Raw genomic sequence first — 14339 nt, forward strand, 5'->3', positions numbered from 1 at the left:
AAAGATTGCTGTTAGTATTCAGATCTAGGTACCAGTTTATAAATTAATAACCTGTGCCTGTACTCCTAGTGTTGAGTCCTTCACTTATAGCCTCCACTGATTGTGTTGTGTAATCAAAAGACAGGTACCTTTTGTTGTACATAGCTGTAGCCATTGGTTGTGTGTGTTGTGTTTATGGGATGACAGGTGCTCATGTGGAGATTGACAGTTGAAGTGTAAAAGTTAGTGTAATGCAGTTGGTTTGACAATGAGAGGATGTGGAATGGACGTGTGTGCTGGAGATTAAGCATTGCATTATTGTATCATATTGTTTATTATCATTTTTGTTGTCCATGAGCATACATAAAATAACCTGATAAGTAATATAAAAGACAATGAAGTCACAATCAGAAGTTAATCTAAATTATTATCACTATATAATATATTTTGCTTTCCAATATCTATATTTTGTAAAGCCTCATAATTACATCAGATGTGGATAATATCTTTACACCAACTTCAAAATATTGTTACTAAATTTATAGCATGTATTTTGTGGTAATTTATTATCCTAAGATTATTAATGTATGTCCTAATTTTAGTGTAATTGTTAATTAAACAGAAACACTGCAATAAAGTTAAGGCTTGATTTTCTGTTTTCAATATAATATGAAAAGTAAGTGCACATGTCATACACCACAAGTATTGGTCAGCACATTCCACTAACATTTTTACGCTATCCCTCACAAACCCCATTTAAACAGTCACTTATTTTTGTTTAGCAACTATTACCGCTGACCAGTATAATTATAATAACATATTATAATTTGTTGTGTGAATAAGTCACTATTTGCCTCAGGAAATATCAGGCAGTGCGGCTGATTGAAGATGCCAGTGTATGTGTTGGTAGAGTAAGTAGAATTTGGGATAGAAATAGTGGGGGTGGGGGAATGTAAAAATAGAAAGGGGAAGAAAAATGAAGGTAGCATTTAAGTTTGCATTCTAATAGACTATGACAGCAATGATTGCATCCAATATACTGCTTTACATTGTGTAATGTTGTGTGTATTATTGTTGTGTAGTATGTATAATAAAACACTCTCTAACCCTGTTTGCAACATACATTATATGAGCACAGCTCCTTTGGTACCTTATGTTTCATATGTCGTCCGTAATCTTTGCAAATATAGCACATAAGGGGGCATGACTTGCATTCTTCCTCCATGCATGCGAATTCCACAAGATGCATTGGATGATAAACACATTTGGGATTTTCTCTGGGCTTTTCTGATAGTGGTACTCTTTTGTGTCTTCTTAAAGTTCTAGTTGAATGAGTAGTTTCTGAGCATTCGACACACAAGTGTGTGCTACATACAGTGCAATACAAAATAGCAGTATGTATCTCATTTTCATCACAGCAGATTGAAAGCTATAAAAAATGAAGTTAAGGAGATTAATTTAATACATATTGTACATATCTATCTATTCACACATAAATATAAATGTGTTTGTATGTATGTTACGGACAAAGTAAGTTGATGTGTGCACCTCCCTTTTTCGGACAAATGTCCAAAATTCTTCTTGATTGTCTCAAAACAGTTTTTTATTAGATTGGCCAGTCAGTCTGTGGAATGGCTAGCGGGAACAGCCAGAGTTTGAATTAGAAGATCATGAGCAGATGCTGTGGTTTGTGTACTATTATGAAATTAGGTTTTTATTATTGATTAATAGTAAAATTAAATGACATAAACATTAAATTATTTTTCTGCACTATATCTTCCATCTATACTGTCATTTGTTACAATAAGATGAACTTTTATGACATTTAGAATTAGCTTGTTGTTTGTACTTTTGAAGTTGATTTGTTTGCAGATTGTTAAATATCATCAGCATAACCTCAAAAAGAGTATTGAATGACTATTAAGAGCTGTAACATTATATTGTGATGCTGTTTTACTTAACAGCTATGCATGTATTTAATACAACTGTAACTGTATTGAAGCAAACATTTTACTTTGTTTAAAACTGCAAAATAAAAATTTAGAATTTGTGAAAAAAGATTAGTCACAAATTTTGGGGGAAACAGTACCTTTGGAAGCCACCTCTAAATTTTAACATTTTCAACCCATATTTTTATTAGAAGGTTTTGATACTAAATGGAACCAGAAAAGACTGTGCCCCTTTATAAATAAACAAACATTTATAACTATATAGCTTTCTACACTGTCATGTGCAAAGAGGAATGTATGCACACAGAAAACACCCAAATAAAATTTTAAGCACTCAGAAAACTAAACAGATCGCCCACCAATGAAGATCATGGCAATGTGCGTGTTGTGTGCCTGCATGTTTGAGTTTGCACGTGCCTATGTGCATAAATAGACAGAAATATATGTCTGCATATTTTCATTTAATAATATATGCTGAATAATTTTCTAAAATAAATAGAATCATAAATTCCTAAGATTTTTCGATTATAGATGCTTTTAGACCAAAGGTGATAAGCCTACATGTTGTTTGACCACAGCCAAGGGTTGTCCACAGGCAGTTTGTTCACCGTGGGTGTTGATCATAGATTATTTGACCATTGGTGATTTGCATAACTAAGCTTACACCTGCACCTACATATATACCTACAGTTACACCAACACCTGTCGCCTACCAACGGATAGTAACACAGAGCTAATACATTTATTTATCTTCATTTGACGTCACAAAGGTTTATATGTTAAAAGCAAAAGAAAAAATACAAGTAAGACCTGGCCAGTCTTTCATATTCAAGAAAACATCACCTGAATTTCTAATACAAGTCAAAAAGACAAAAATAATCAAACTTACATTTCAATGCAGAATTATTCGCCGTGGTTACTGACATTAATTCATAGAAAACACATACATAAGTGTGAATAGCCAACCTACACTTACACAACTCAGAATTCATACATGTAAATGTCATTTCCTTTAGTCCTAACTTAAATACTTGCACTGCTTATGTAATTTCAGAATCACACGTGTAAACGTTGTTCTTTGTGATTTTGACCTAGGAACTGTGCCAGATTGACGCATAAAGTTAACAAACTCTTCCTTTGAACTCTTATTCTGTTTGCCCATTTTTCTGTGTGCACAAATTACTGTTTGAGCTTTTTTCTGGTTGTGCATTTTTCTCTTTGTGCTTTTTTGTGCGCCTCTTTCTGGTAACCATTCTTTATTAAATACTATCCTAAATATTACCATTTACATTACATAGGTAATTTTCAATTGGTAGGTAATGTCCTATTGTAGTTTTTAGGTTGGGGTAAGATCCTGAAAGGGCTAATTGAACTGGAGGGTAATGACCTTGTTGAAATTGTAGAGAAGGGAGGGGCGTGGTGGTATTTAATTGGAGGGGTCTGATGTCAAGTTCCTGTTTTAAACATCTATCCTATTGTGTAACGTTATTAACATCTCATTAGGTTACAAAACCACTACAAAACTGTTTGCCATTGCACCCCTCCCACCCACACAAACCATGATTAACTTTGATATGAAAGAGCATAGATTTTTTAAATGTAGCAGGAATTGTGACATTTTAAACAGTTATCTAAAATGTGTAAAAAATACTAAAATTCATTTTCTAGCATGCTAATGCAAAAGTGTGACATCACATTTTTTTATACCCCCTCCGCATCGTCACGCTGTCAAAAAAAAAAAATTACAGACCCCCCTCCCACTACTAGGTTAAAATTAACCTTTAAGTCACCTGCCATTTCTCAATATTTTTTTTTCTTACACAAATATTCTAACCAATTTCAAAGTATAACATTAACGTAAACAAAAAGAAACAACAAAAAAAATAAAAGAAAGTGCAATAGAACACTCTACACGTACAGCATAGTTCTATATCTACTACAAAAAATCATGTCTACGCCTCTGCACACACACATATACATAGGCATATATATATATATATGTTACGGTCAAAGCACGCATTGGCCGGCTCTCTTGGCCAAAGCCCAAAGAGCTTAGCACTGAGAGTGTATTTCGTACATTGGCCAGCCAATGCGTGCACTGGCCAGGACGTGATGGCCAAAGTCCGAATAAGTTTAAAAATGACAAAGTATTTCATACATCGGCCAGCCAATGCGCAAAAACTGGCGGGGATGTCCTATCTAGACTAAGTTGTGATCGCATTTTCATAATTCTGGGTGCGGTTTCATTGTAACGGATTGTTTGTATAGCAATCTATATGCAATGCGACATGGACCAAAAGGACCGTCAGACCAAGTGACAGACATACCAGATGGCTGCCAAAATAAATAATCCAAATCCGATTGGAAGAGAATTTGTGAATCAAGTTATTTCTGAACTAAAGAACATGTGGCCTGAACTTAAACTACTTCACGGCAATCCAAGTCATAGCCAAAGCCAAGGTTCAGTAGAACGTGCCAACCAATATGTTAAAAAAAAAGGAATTCAACAATCTGCATACAAAGCCTTGTTTGGATGCAAAACAAAAGTAGGACTTAACATATCAAATCTACCAAGAGAGGCTCTCGATAATTTAGTTACTGAGGAAGCTCTTGAGAACATTGAACAAGAAATGGAGGTTGCCATAAATGCAACAACATCCTCAGCTAATACACATGCTGCTGTGGCAGAACGTCCAGACCAGTTGTGTGACAATAATATGGCCAATAGATTATGTGTAGTTTGTGAAAAATATTGTAGTGATGCCCATTCTTGTGGATCCTGTGGCAACGATGTCCATGCAATATGCAGAATAGCCAATGAAGCAGACGAAAGTTACGGAGGGAACATTACTTGCAGATTATGTCACAATAAACAAGAAATCATGGACAACAGGTCAACATCTCATACTAGCTTGCAAACTCAAGGTGCCAAGACGCTAAAAAAAATCAGATACAAATTTTAAACAAGATGAAGTGGGAGATAATGTTCGCATCCGTATACCCAATGTTGACAGAGGTCGCAGTGATCCCCGTAGTGACATTGCAGTTGTCATGAGCGTCAAGGGCGCTTTCTACAAGCTAGGAACGGAACATGGTGTTCTAAAACAACTATATGCTAGAAGTGAGTTTTAAATTCTTCACAAAAAAAAAACGGCTCTCATTGCCGTCCGTTGAAACTGAGGGAAAAATCACTACAAACCATCGCATCTTTACAACCACTGACCGGAGGCTATATTTGCTGCGCACAACCAAATGCACAACAAATCGTTGCTAATATAAAAATAACAAGCTAATATGTAGTTCTAAATGCCATAAAAGTTGAACTTGTTGCAACAAGTGATAATTTTGATTGAGACTATCTATATATATAAAGCAAAGTGGTCAGGTGCACGATAGGGCGCTTCCCGGTGCCGCAGGCGCGTCAAATTTGGCACGATGGTGCCTTGGGCTGATAGAACACTAGAGCCAGTGACTATTGGCCGAAAAGTCTACGGAGAGGGGGTCAAAACTGACCACGACTGACCGGCGCCTTATATGGGCTATATTACGAAAAAAAATTTCCTCCGACGACCCCCCTTGAAATTTTGTGAGGTGGTAGGAGAACGCCTTGGGGTGTCACAAAAAACTCGCAATGTTCGAGAAAATTTGGTAAATGGGTCAAAACTGACCAGTCGTATTTCCCTATATAATCTTTGTATTTTATGGGAAAAACAGAGGGTGATTTCAAAACGGATTTTAGGGCACTTAACGTCTTTACATCTGGCTAATTTTTTGCACGCTCTTAGATAAATGGCTTGACCTTTAGGAAAAACTGTCGGTTTCACTCAAAGCCCTCGACGAGGGCTAAAAAGTGACCGCGAGTGAAATTCTCTTTATATAAGCTCTATTACGAAAAAAAAATTCCTCCGACGACCCCCCTTGAAATTTTGTGAGGTGGTAGGAGAACGCCTCGGGGTGTCACAAAAAACTCGCCATGTTCGGGAAAATTTGGTAAATGGGTCAAAACTGACCAGTTGTATTTCCCTATATAATCTTTGTATTTTATGGGAAAAACAGAGGGTGATTTCAAAATGGATTTTAGGGCACTTACCGTCTTTACATCTGGCTAATTTTTTGCATGCTCTTAGGTAAATGGCTTGACCTTTAGGGAAAACTGTCGGTTTCACTCAAAGCCCTCGACGAGGGCTAAAAAGTGACTGCGAGTGAAATTCTCTTTATATGAGCTCTATTACGAAAAAATTTCCTCCTACGACCCCCCTTGAAATTTTGTGAGGAGTTAGGAGAACGCCTTGGGGTGTCACAAAAAACTTGCCATGTCCGGGAAAATTCGGTAAATGGGTTAAAACTGACTAGTCGTATTTCCCTATATAATCTTTGTATTTTATGGGAAAAACAGAGGGTAATTTGAAAACGGATTTTAGGGCACTTACCCTCTTTACATCTGGCTAATTTTTGGCATGCCTATAGGTAAATGGCTTGGCCGTAGGGCAGACCTGTCGGTTTCATTCAAAGCCCTCGACGAGGGCTAAACAGTGACTGCGAGTGAAATTCTCTTTATATGAGCTCTATTTCGAAAAAAAATTTCCTCCGACGACCCCCCTTGAAATTTTGTGAGGTGGTAGGAGAACGCCTTGGGGTGTTACAAAAAACTCGCCATGTCCGGGAAAATTCGGTAAATGGGTCAAAACTGACCAGTCGTATTTCCCTATATAATCTTTGTATTTTATGGGAAAAACAGAGGGTGATTTCAAAATGGATTTTAGGGCACTTACAGTCTTTACATCTGGCTAATTTTTTGTATGCTCTTAGATAAATGGCTTGACCTTTAGGGAAAACTGTCGGTTTCACTCAAAGCCCTCGAAGAGGGCTAAAAAGGGACCGCGAGATAAATTATCTTTATATGAGCTTTATTACGAAAAAAAATTTCCTCCGACGACCCCCTTTGAAATTTTGTGAGGTGGTAGGAGAACACCTTTGGTGTCACAAAAAACTCGCCATGTCCGGGAAAATTCGGTAAATGGGTCAAAACTGACCAGTTGTATTTCCCTATATAATCTTTGTATTTTATGGGAAAAACAGAGGGTAATTTCAACAAAGATTTCAGGGTACTTACCCTCTTTACATCTGGCTAATTTTTTGTATACACCTCTATAGATGACTACGCCTTATGGAAAAACTGTTGGTCAGACTTAAAGCCCTCTAAGAGGGCTAAAAATGACCGCGAAATAAATTCTCCTGATATGAGATTTGGTCATTTGGTCTAAGAACAGGGGAGGTAACTTTATAATGTAATAATTTTTAAATATTTTGTATACGTTTTTTAAGAAAAAAACAAAAATCATAAAGTATAGCATTGTTTTAATTAAATATTTTGTTATAAATTAAGTTTTGCATTGTACTGAAATTGTAAAAATTAATTGCGAAAGTAATTTATTATAATATTTGATTGATACTATTAAGAAACCCCTTGCAGTTCTAATAACCGTGCAAGTAATAAGTTTGCGAATATTCCATCAATATTTGTACAACATGAAATTACTCAACTGTAGGCCCTACGCATTTAACATAGCAGCCAATCACCTTTTAATTAATCATTCAATTCCACAATTTTTTTGAAAACCTAAGCGAAGCTAGGCAGTATGCCAAATAGTACCATAAAATAATTTGAATGTTTCTGTCATTTACTTTAATCAATAATCAATAAAAACTTAATTTTGTGATCCTTACAGTATAAAAAAAACCTAAATCTGCTCATGATCTTCTAATTCGGACTTTGGCCGGTCCACCATGGCCAGTCCGCGGATTGGCCGTCCAAAGGCCGAAATCAAGTTAAGTTTCGGACTTTGACCGGTCAATGGGAGGCTATATTGGCCAATGTGCGCTTTGGCTGACTTCGGGCTTTGACTGTAATATATATATATTTTTTACACAATGTTGCACTCTAATGTTACCACACTGTAAGACCCTTTAATCTGTAAACTTTAATTGTATGAATTTATTATATTAGTGATAGCGTGATCAAATGTTTAAGTGTTCAGCTGCTTGCCAGGGGCAGAAGGTCTGGAGTTGGGATCTCGCTTCTGATCATAGGAAAATAATAAACATAGTACTAAAACTTTAATCTACATAAACCATGGCCCTTAGCACAAAAAGAAAAAAAATGGAAACTAAATACAAACGTACATAGCTAAGTTAATAGTACAGTGCCCTTTAAATTACCTTCACTATCATAAATAAATAATTAATTGTATTTACTCTACCATTGTTAATATTTACCACTTTTGTTTACCCAACAACTTTGACATTAAATAGTTTCAAACTTTTTAATGTGAACTTATGCAATATATTCTTAATGATCTTTTATCAAATACGCAAGCAGACAAACTTTTTCAATAACCAAATAAATTAAGGCAGTAAATAATAGATCTGTAATAAGACAACATGATACAAGCTAGGCAAGGCTTTTTCCATTTCTTTTTAATGTGCGTTATATAGATCTAATATATATATATATATATATAAATATATATAAATATATATATATATATATATTAGTAAAATGTGTAACTATTTTGTACTTTGTACTTTTCATCTAAATAAAATTTTCAAGTAGACTTGGATGAAGATAATTTGTTTCCTAATTAACACTTACACTTTGTTCCCTGGCCAAAATTATGTCAGGGATTGATTTAGAAGGACTGACAGGTGTATATTGCAGCTTTTCTAGAAGTTCTAATAATGCAAAATTTTTCTTTAGACCCCAAACTCCAGAATCTCCAATCTCTGTAGGTTGTCTGTCGAAAGGACAAAGAAGAGATCTACCATGCAATTGTAACCTTGTTAGACACAGATGACAGCAGGTGTGGCCACAGATTAAAAGTCTTGGCACTTTATCCCCGTGAAATCGAAAAACTTCATTGCATACTCTGCATTCTAAAATTGTCTGCAAAATGTAAAAAAAAATATTAGTAAATTTCTGCATTAACAACTAAGAGAAATTACTGTAAACGAAAACTTAATAATGACATCCTTTGTTCAAGATACAAAGCTTAAACATACAAATAAAATGTAATAAACCATTTAAAAAGAACATTGTAACTATTGGCGGGTATCAGGGGTCTCCAAACTATGGCCCGAGGGCCGGATTTGTCCTGCGAAGTCCTCTCATCCGGCCCTCAGAGATCTTTTCGTCCACAGAAAAAAATGTTTGTTGGGGGTGGTTAAGGAAAAATTCAAAACAAACTGAAAATATAGAATAAGGTGCAAATATCATTGAAGCAGATGGGTCCAGTTGCCCAGCAAATGACCTCCTTAAAGACAATTTTTAAAAAGGGTGGGTGGGCTTTATAAGTATTTGACCAAGGAAATATTTAGACTTTTGCATCGAAGTACCTTACAAATTTTAGAACAACATACAAACATTTTCAAGAATGAAGTAGGCCTACATGAAGAACAAGTTGAGAACAAACTTGGAACGCGAGTGTGTTGTCTGCCCCCAACAGTTATATAATCATGGTCTCCAGACAGAGGCATAGCGGGGCGGGGAGGGGGGGAGGGGGGGGGGGAGAGGGGAAGTCATATGTTCCTGGGCGCCGACCTTAGGGGGGGGGGGGGTGCAAATGAAAAGTTCGAGGAGGGGGGTGCAAATGAAAAGCTCGAGGGGGGTGCAAATCTCGAAAGTTTGTCCCCGGGAAGGGTCGCTACGCCTCTGTCTCCAGATCTGCAGGTGCCCCATATAGTTTTTCCTTGAGTGGGGTGTATAGGGGCCAGTGCTTGGATCGCAACTGGCTGTATAAGGAGCAGTCCTAAAGGACGTGCTCTGCATTCTCTGGGGCCATGCCACAGGGGCATTCTAACAGACTGATTCGTTTCAAAGTTGGCACTTGGGTCAAGACCCAAAGACAATAATGCAGTCTGACATCAAATTTGACTTATTTGGATGACTAGGCCTAATTAATTTTTTATGAATTAATTAAAAGTTTTCTAAAATTAGTCAGCTGAACAAATGTTAAAGTACTGAAAAAAATGCATAAAATTGGGCCTAGATACCCTAGAATAGTACATAGTACTAGATTAGGCCTAATGGTAAAAATTATTAAAATACAAATATGAAATAGTATTTCACATTTGTATTTTAATAATTTATACCATTATGCCTAACGGAATGGTTGTAGGAGAAAGACCAGCTGTAGAAGTATGACGCGTCATTCATTGGTGATCCATTTTCTCAGTGGGGACGATAGAACTATTTAGAAGAAATGTAAAAAGCATGCTGAGTCGCATTTCTTGAACCCCACCTTTTCATTCCCCCACTTTGCACATCGTCACCGAGTTAACGCTCGCGCGTGACGTCATGTACCGTACCGCGACCGTTTGGCTAATTTTATAGAAAAGAAAAAAAAACAAGCACTGCCATTTTGACACTTATGCGGCGCTTAATTTGATTACTTATGTTGGTGTTCAATTAAACAGCCCCTCACACATCTATCCCTCGTCCATTTAAACAGGTGGTTATTTCTGCAAGCTTGCTGTCTTGAGACTTTAGGCCCTTTAAAAAAAGTATTAAGCACCCACCGCATAGAACAAGACTACCAATATTGAGCTCCAAAAGAAATGAAAACGGGATGGCCGTCCGATTTTGAAGCTGCTCTGCGCTTTATAAAAAGCACAATAAACGATAAGATGACACTTACATTAAAGTAAATTATAGTTCTGAATCTAGATATATTAAAAGTGATATTCGGAAATTAAGAGCCAGACAGTCAACATGATATTTCAATTTAAGTCCAAGAAAATAAATTTCCTGAAACGATGGAACATTACTAAATTTTCGCGCAGTTTCGCGAAATTGAATTAAAGTATTTACGGCATCTTACAAAGCGCGATAGCCTACGGGTGCTCTAACGCGTCCCCGTTTGGTTCGTCGGACCCTGGCCCCATGCTGAAGCCCACTGAAGGCCGTGTTCCTAACGCCCCGACTTAGACGCGGCATATTCGTCGGCAAGCATTTGGTGGCAAGCGTTTTTGACGGGGATATGTGTTGAGGCTGTTTTTCCAAATGTCTCAAACTAGCAGGCTTGCAACATTTATGATGATTCGTTTTGAGCAAGGTACACGTATAGGCCTACTTATTTATCGTTATTTTGATTGAACATAGCATCATAGAGGTTCTCCATCAATCACCTAAGTATTTTTCCCCGTTCACCTTTCATAAGACCGACACGTCATAATTTGCGGAGCCGCGTGAGTTGACGTAAAAAATCTTCACTCACTCCCGTAACAAATCATATGTGACTACATTTATGGACAACCCCATATCATTCATTTTGGCATTTGATATTGACATTTTGACAACAAAGGATAACCAAAATGTATCTGAAAAGTGGAGACTTGTAATCATGACAATACGCATTTGAGGGGTGGAGTGGCTGATTGTTTTAGATGATGTTTTACGAGGGAAGCTGGTGGATAATACATTTTGTCTCTCTGAATATATAAATGATGACAAACATATTTTTTTTTGTCAAAATTATGGCTAGAGATCTTAGATAAGGCAGAGCAAAGCGTAATTTTTTTACATTATGACTTGTTGTGCCATTGACAACAAAAATATGTTTGAGATTGGGGTTTAATTAAGGTAAAGAGAAGTAAAAAAAATGTCATAAGTTATGATATAATCACTAATTGATAAAAAGAAAAACCTGAAATGAAAATAGTAAACATTCAATTTTCAAACTATAATAGTAATGATCAAATAAACATTAGTATAAAAAACGTAATTTTATACATGGATACAAATACAAGTTGCATCTCACAATACTTCTAGAACTAATAAAGTTGTTTGTTAGGAAATTCAGTTTTTAAAGGGCAGAATTTTAAAAAATAAATGTGTAGGACGAACTATACAACAAGACAATCATATTTAAATACATTTTCATACGAATAGAAATGAAAGGGAAGCTACTCTAAACAACATTTTCTTAAGATGGTTGCTGTTTTTAATAGCAAATTTACTATCGGGAACAGGGTTGATAAAAATTAATTTCAGGGTATTTAAATTGATTTAACCATCAATGATGATCTATTATTCAATTATATATAGTATTTTATTAAAATATACGAAAATAAACTCATATTTAATATTTATTGATATTTAAAGACATATACTACTCTCTCCCACATTACTAGTTTTGGCCGAATTTACGACGCTAAACTAAGGTTTCACCCATTGTTGTATTAGCCTAAATTAATTATTATTTATAATTACTAAGTAATTAGTAATTAGGATTAATGGTAAAAGTAAAAATTATTAAAATACAAATGTGAAATACTATTTCACATTATGTAGCCTATTATTATATGAATTATTAGGTAATCTATCGTTTTAGCGCAATCAATTCGGTCGTCACTAGTAATGTAGGGATAAGGTAACTCATAGCTTAAATATGAATATATTTTTGCATATTCTACTAAAATACTAAACATAATTGAATATTGAATCAAATTTAAGGGTTAAATAAATAAAAATGTCATGAAATTAAGGTTTAACAACGATGGTCCAGATACTAAATTAATTTGCTATTAAAAACAGCGGCCATCTTAAGAAGAATATTATTTTGAGTCATTTCCCTTTCATTTCTATTTGTATGGAAATGTATTGATGTTTGCTATTAAATAGGTTTGTCTTGTGTTTAAATACAAAGCATGCGTTTTTGTTTTTTTAAATTCTGCCCTTTAAACAATTTAATTGCCTGACAATAAACATCAGTTCTAGAATTATTATTATGAGATGCAATTTTTATGCATTAAGAAACTCCCTATTTTTATAGAGCTACCTCTAGTGCCTCTACATATATAATGTTTATTTAAATATTATTTTGAGTTAATTGTTATTGCTTGTGTTATTGTTTGTTTGCTATTTTCATTTCATATTTTCATGCTTTTCCCCTTTAATGTAGTGATTTAATCATAAATAACGTCACGTTTTTTTTTACCTATCTTCACCTTACCCCCCCCCCCCTCCCCCCATTTTCGCCGTCACGAAATGGTCGTAATGTCGAAAATTACCTTTTTGCCCTGCCTGTTAGTGTGACGTCAAGTTACGCAGGACTGCAATTTAGGACCTATAATGAAGGGGTGATCGGGGGGGGGGGGATGAGTGACGTCAATTATGGGAGACTTCTATAAAGCTGTGCTCAATGAAAATGAGGAACATAAAGCGTTCGTTTTCATGCATACCTTTACTCATAACGAATGATCATAACTATTGCAAGCCTGTTGTCCTAAGCTGTGTTAAACAACCTCAGCACACCATCCCCGCCAAAAAGGGCCTGCCACTAAATGCCTACCGACGAAAATAGGCTGCACTACATTGACTCCAAATGAAATAACTTCTGACAATAAGACTCAAACCAACTAGCTCCTGGCAACGGTATTCGACAAGAATCCAAGACAATTATTGGCTTGCAGGTAAAATTGGACAAAACAGCAAGTTTCGTGACATGGGGCTTAACAAAAGATCAACCCTTAATACGACAGCAGCTAATGTAAAAAGCCAGAGCTCAGTATAAGCTTGAGTTTAATATAGAAATAGTGTTAGCAGTGGACAGTACATTAGGAATACGGCAGTCGGCTAAACGCCCGAGTCTGACGATGTCTGAACATCAAGTTTGTCTTTTATGAAGTGCGGAGCACCTTTAAGAGCTGAGCTTGGGGAGGGGGGGGTCCCTTTTGACACCAGCACTATCGCCGCTTATGTCCACATATCAATCACAAGTTTTGCATGGAGCTTAATGGGCAGACGAAGTGTATAGGTGGGACTGGGAGCCTAAATGCATATACGGTAGCCGCTGTGTCACGGGCATTTTACAGCCGAACATCTCAGGGCAGCAGGTTGCAGAAATTAAAAGCATGTGAATTTGTATAGTATAGGGAGCACCGCATGCCACTGTAATAAATTAAACACAAATATAATTTACCGAACTAAAGTCATTTAGATCTATTCTACAGGTTAAAAGTCGCTGAAGTCTCAACTCCATAGTGCGTGTTTTGGTTTTTTTTTAATTACGCTGTATTTCTTTCTTTAACAATAACCTAATGACAAATGACGTCAAGCGCGCCGGGAGCTTGGTGACGTTGTGCTAAGTGGGGGATGAAACAGCGGGGTTGAGAAAAATGACGTATTTCTTTTTTTTAACAGACGAATAAGTGATAGATTCTAATTCTCCTACGAACTATAGGTTGATCTAGTTTTTTTTCTTCTAGAGGGAGATATCACTATATAGTGGGCGTTTTTTGTTTTTGTAGTAATGGATGGTGGGGAGGGCTAAACATCGACTATTGAACAAATCAAAAACTGATGACAGCAGAAGGCAAAGAAAAAAAACCATGTGGTATTCAAATGTAACTAAT

General features: G+C 36.1%; 1 protein-coding gene across 3 annotated transcripts in view; it reads right to left on the bottom strand.

The window, feature by feature from the left end:
* The window catches only part of LOC131936360 (E3 ubiquitin-protein ligase TRIM23), a 33176-nt gene that overhangs the window by 17316 nt on the left and 1521 nt on the right, over positions 1 to 14339 (bottom strand). For 2 of the 3 annotated variants that reach the window (XM_059293304.1, XM_059293302.1), the window contains exons 2-3: positions 8581 to 8871; positions 1130 to 1408 (exon numbers count right to left, since the gene is read on the bottom strand). In XM_059293304.1, coding sequence (XP_059149287.1) covers positions 1130 to 1408; positions 8581 to 8871 — 570 coding nt within the window. Of the gene's footprint in view, positions 1 to 1129; positions 1409 to 8580; positions 8872 to 11868; positions 12582 to 14339 lie in introns of those variants that run through there. The other variant, XM_059293303.1, reaches the window with a different exon arrangement.

This window comes from Physella acuta, unplaced genomic scaffold (assembly GCF_028476545.2).
Source record: "Physella acuta isolate Inbredline_101_S28 unplaced genomic scaffold, ASM2847654v3 ptg000176l, whole genome shotgun sequence".
Taxonomy (NCBI): Eukaryota; Metazoa; Mollusca; class Gastropoda; family Physidae; genus Physella; species Physella acuta.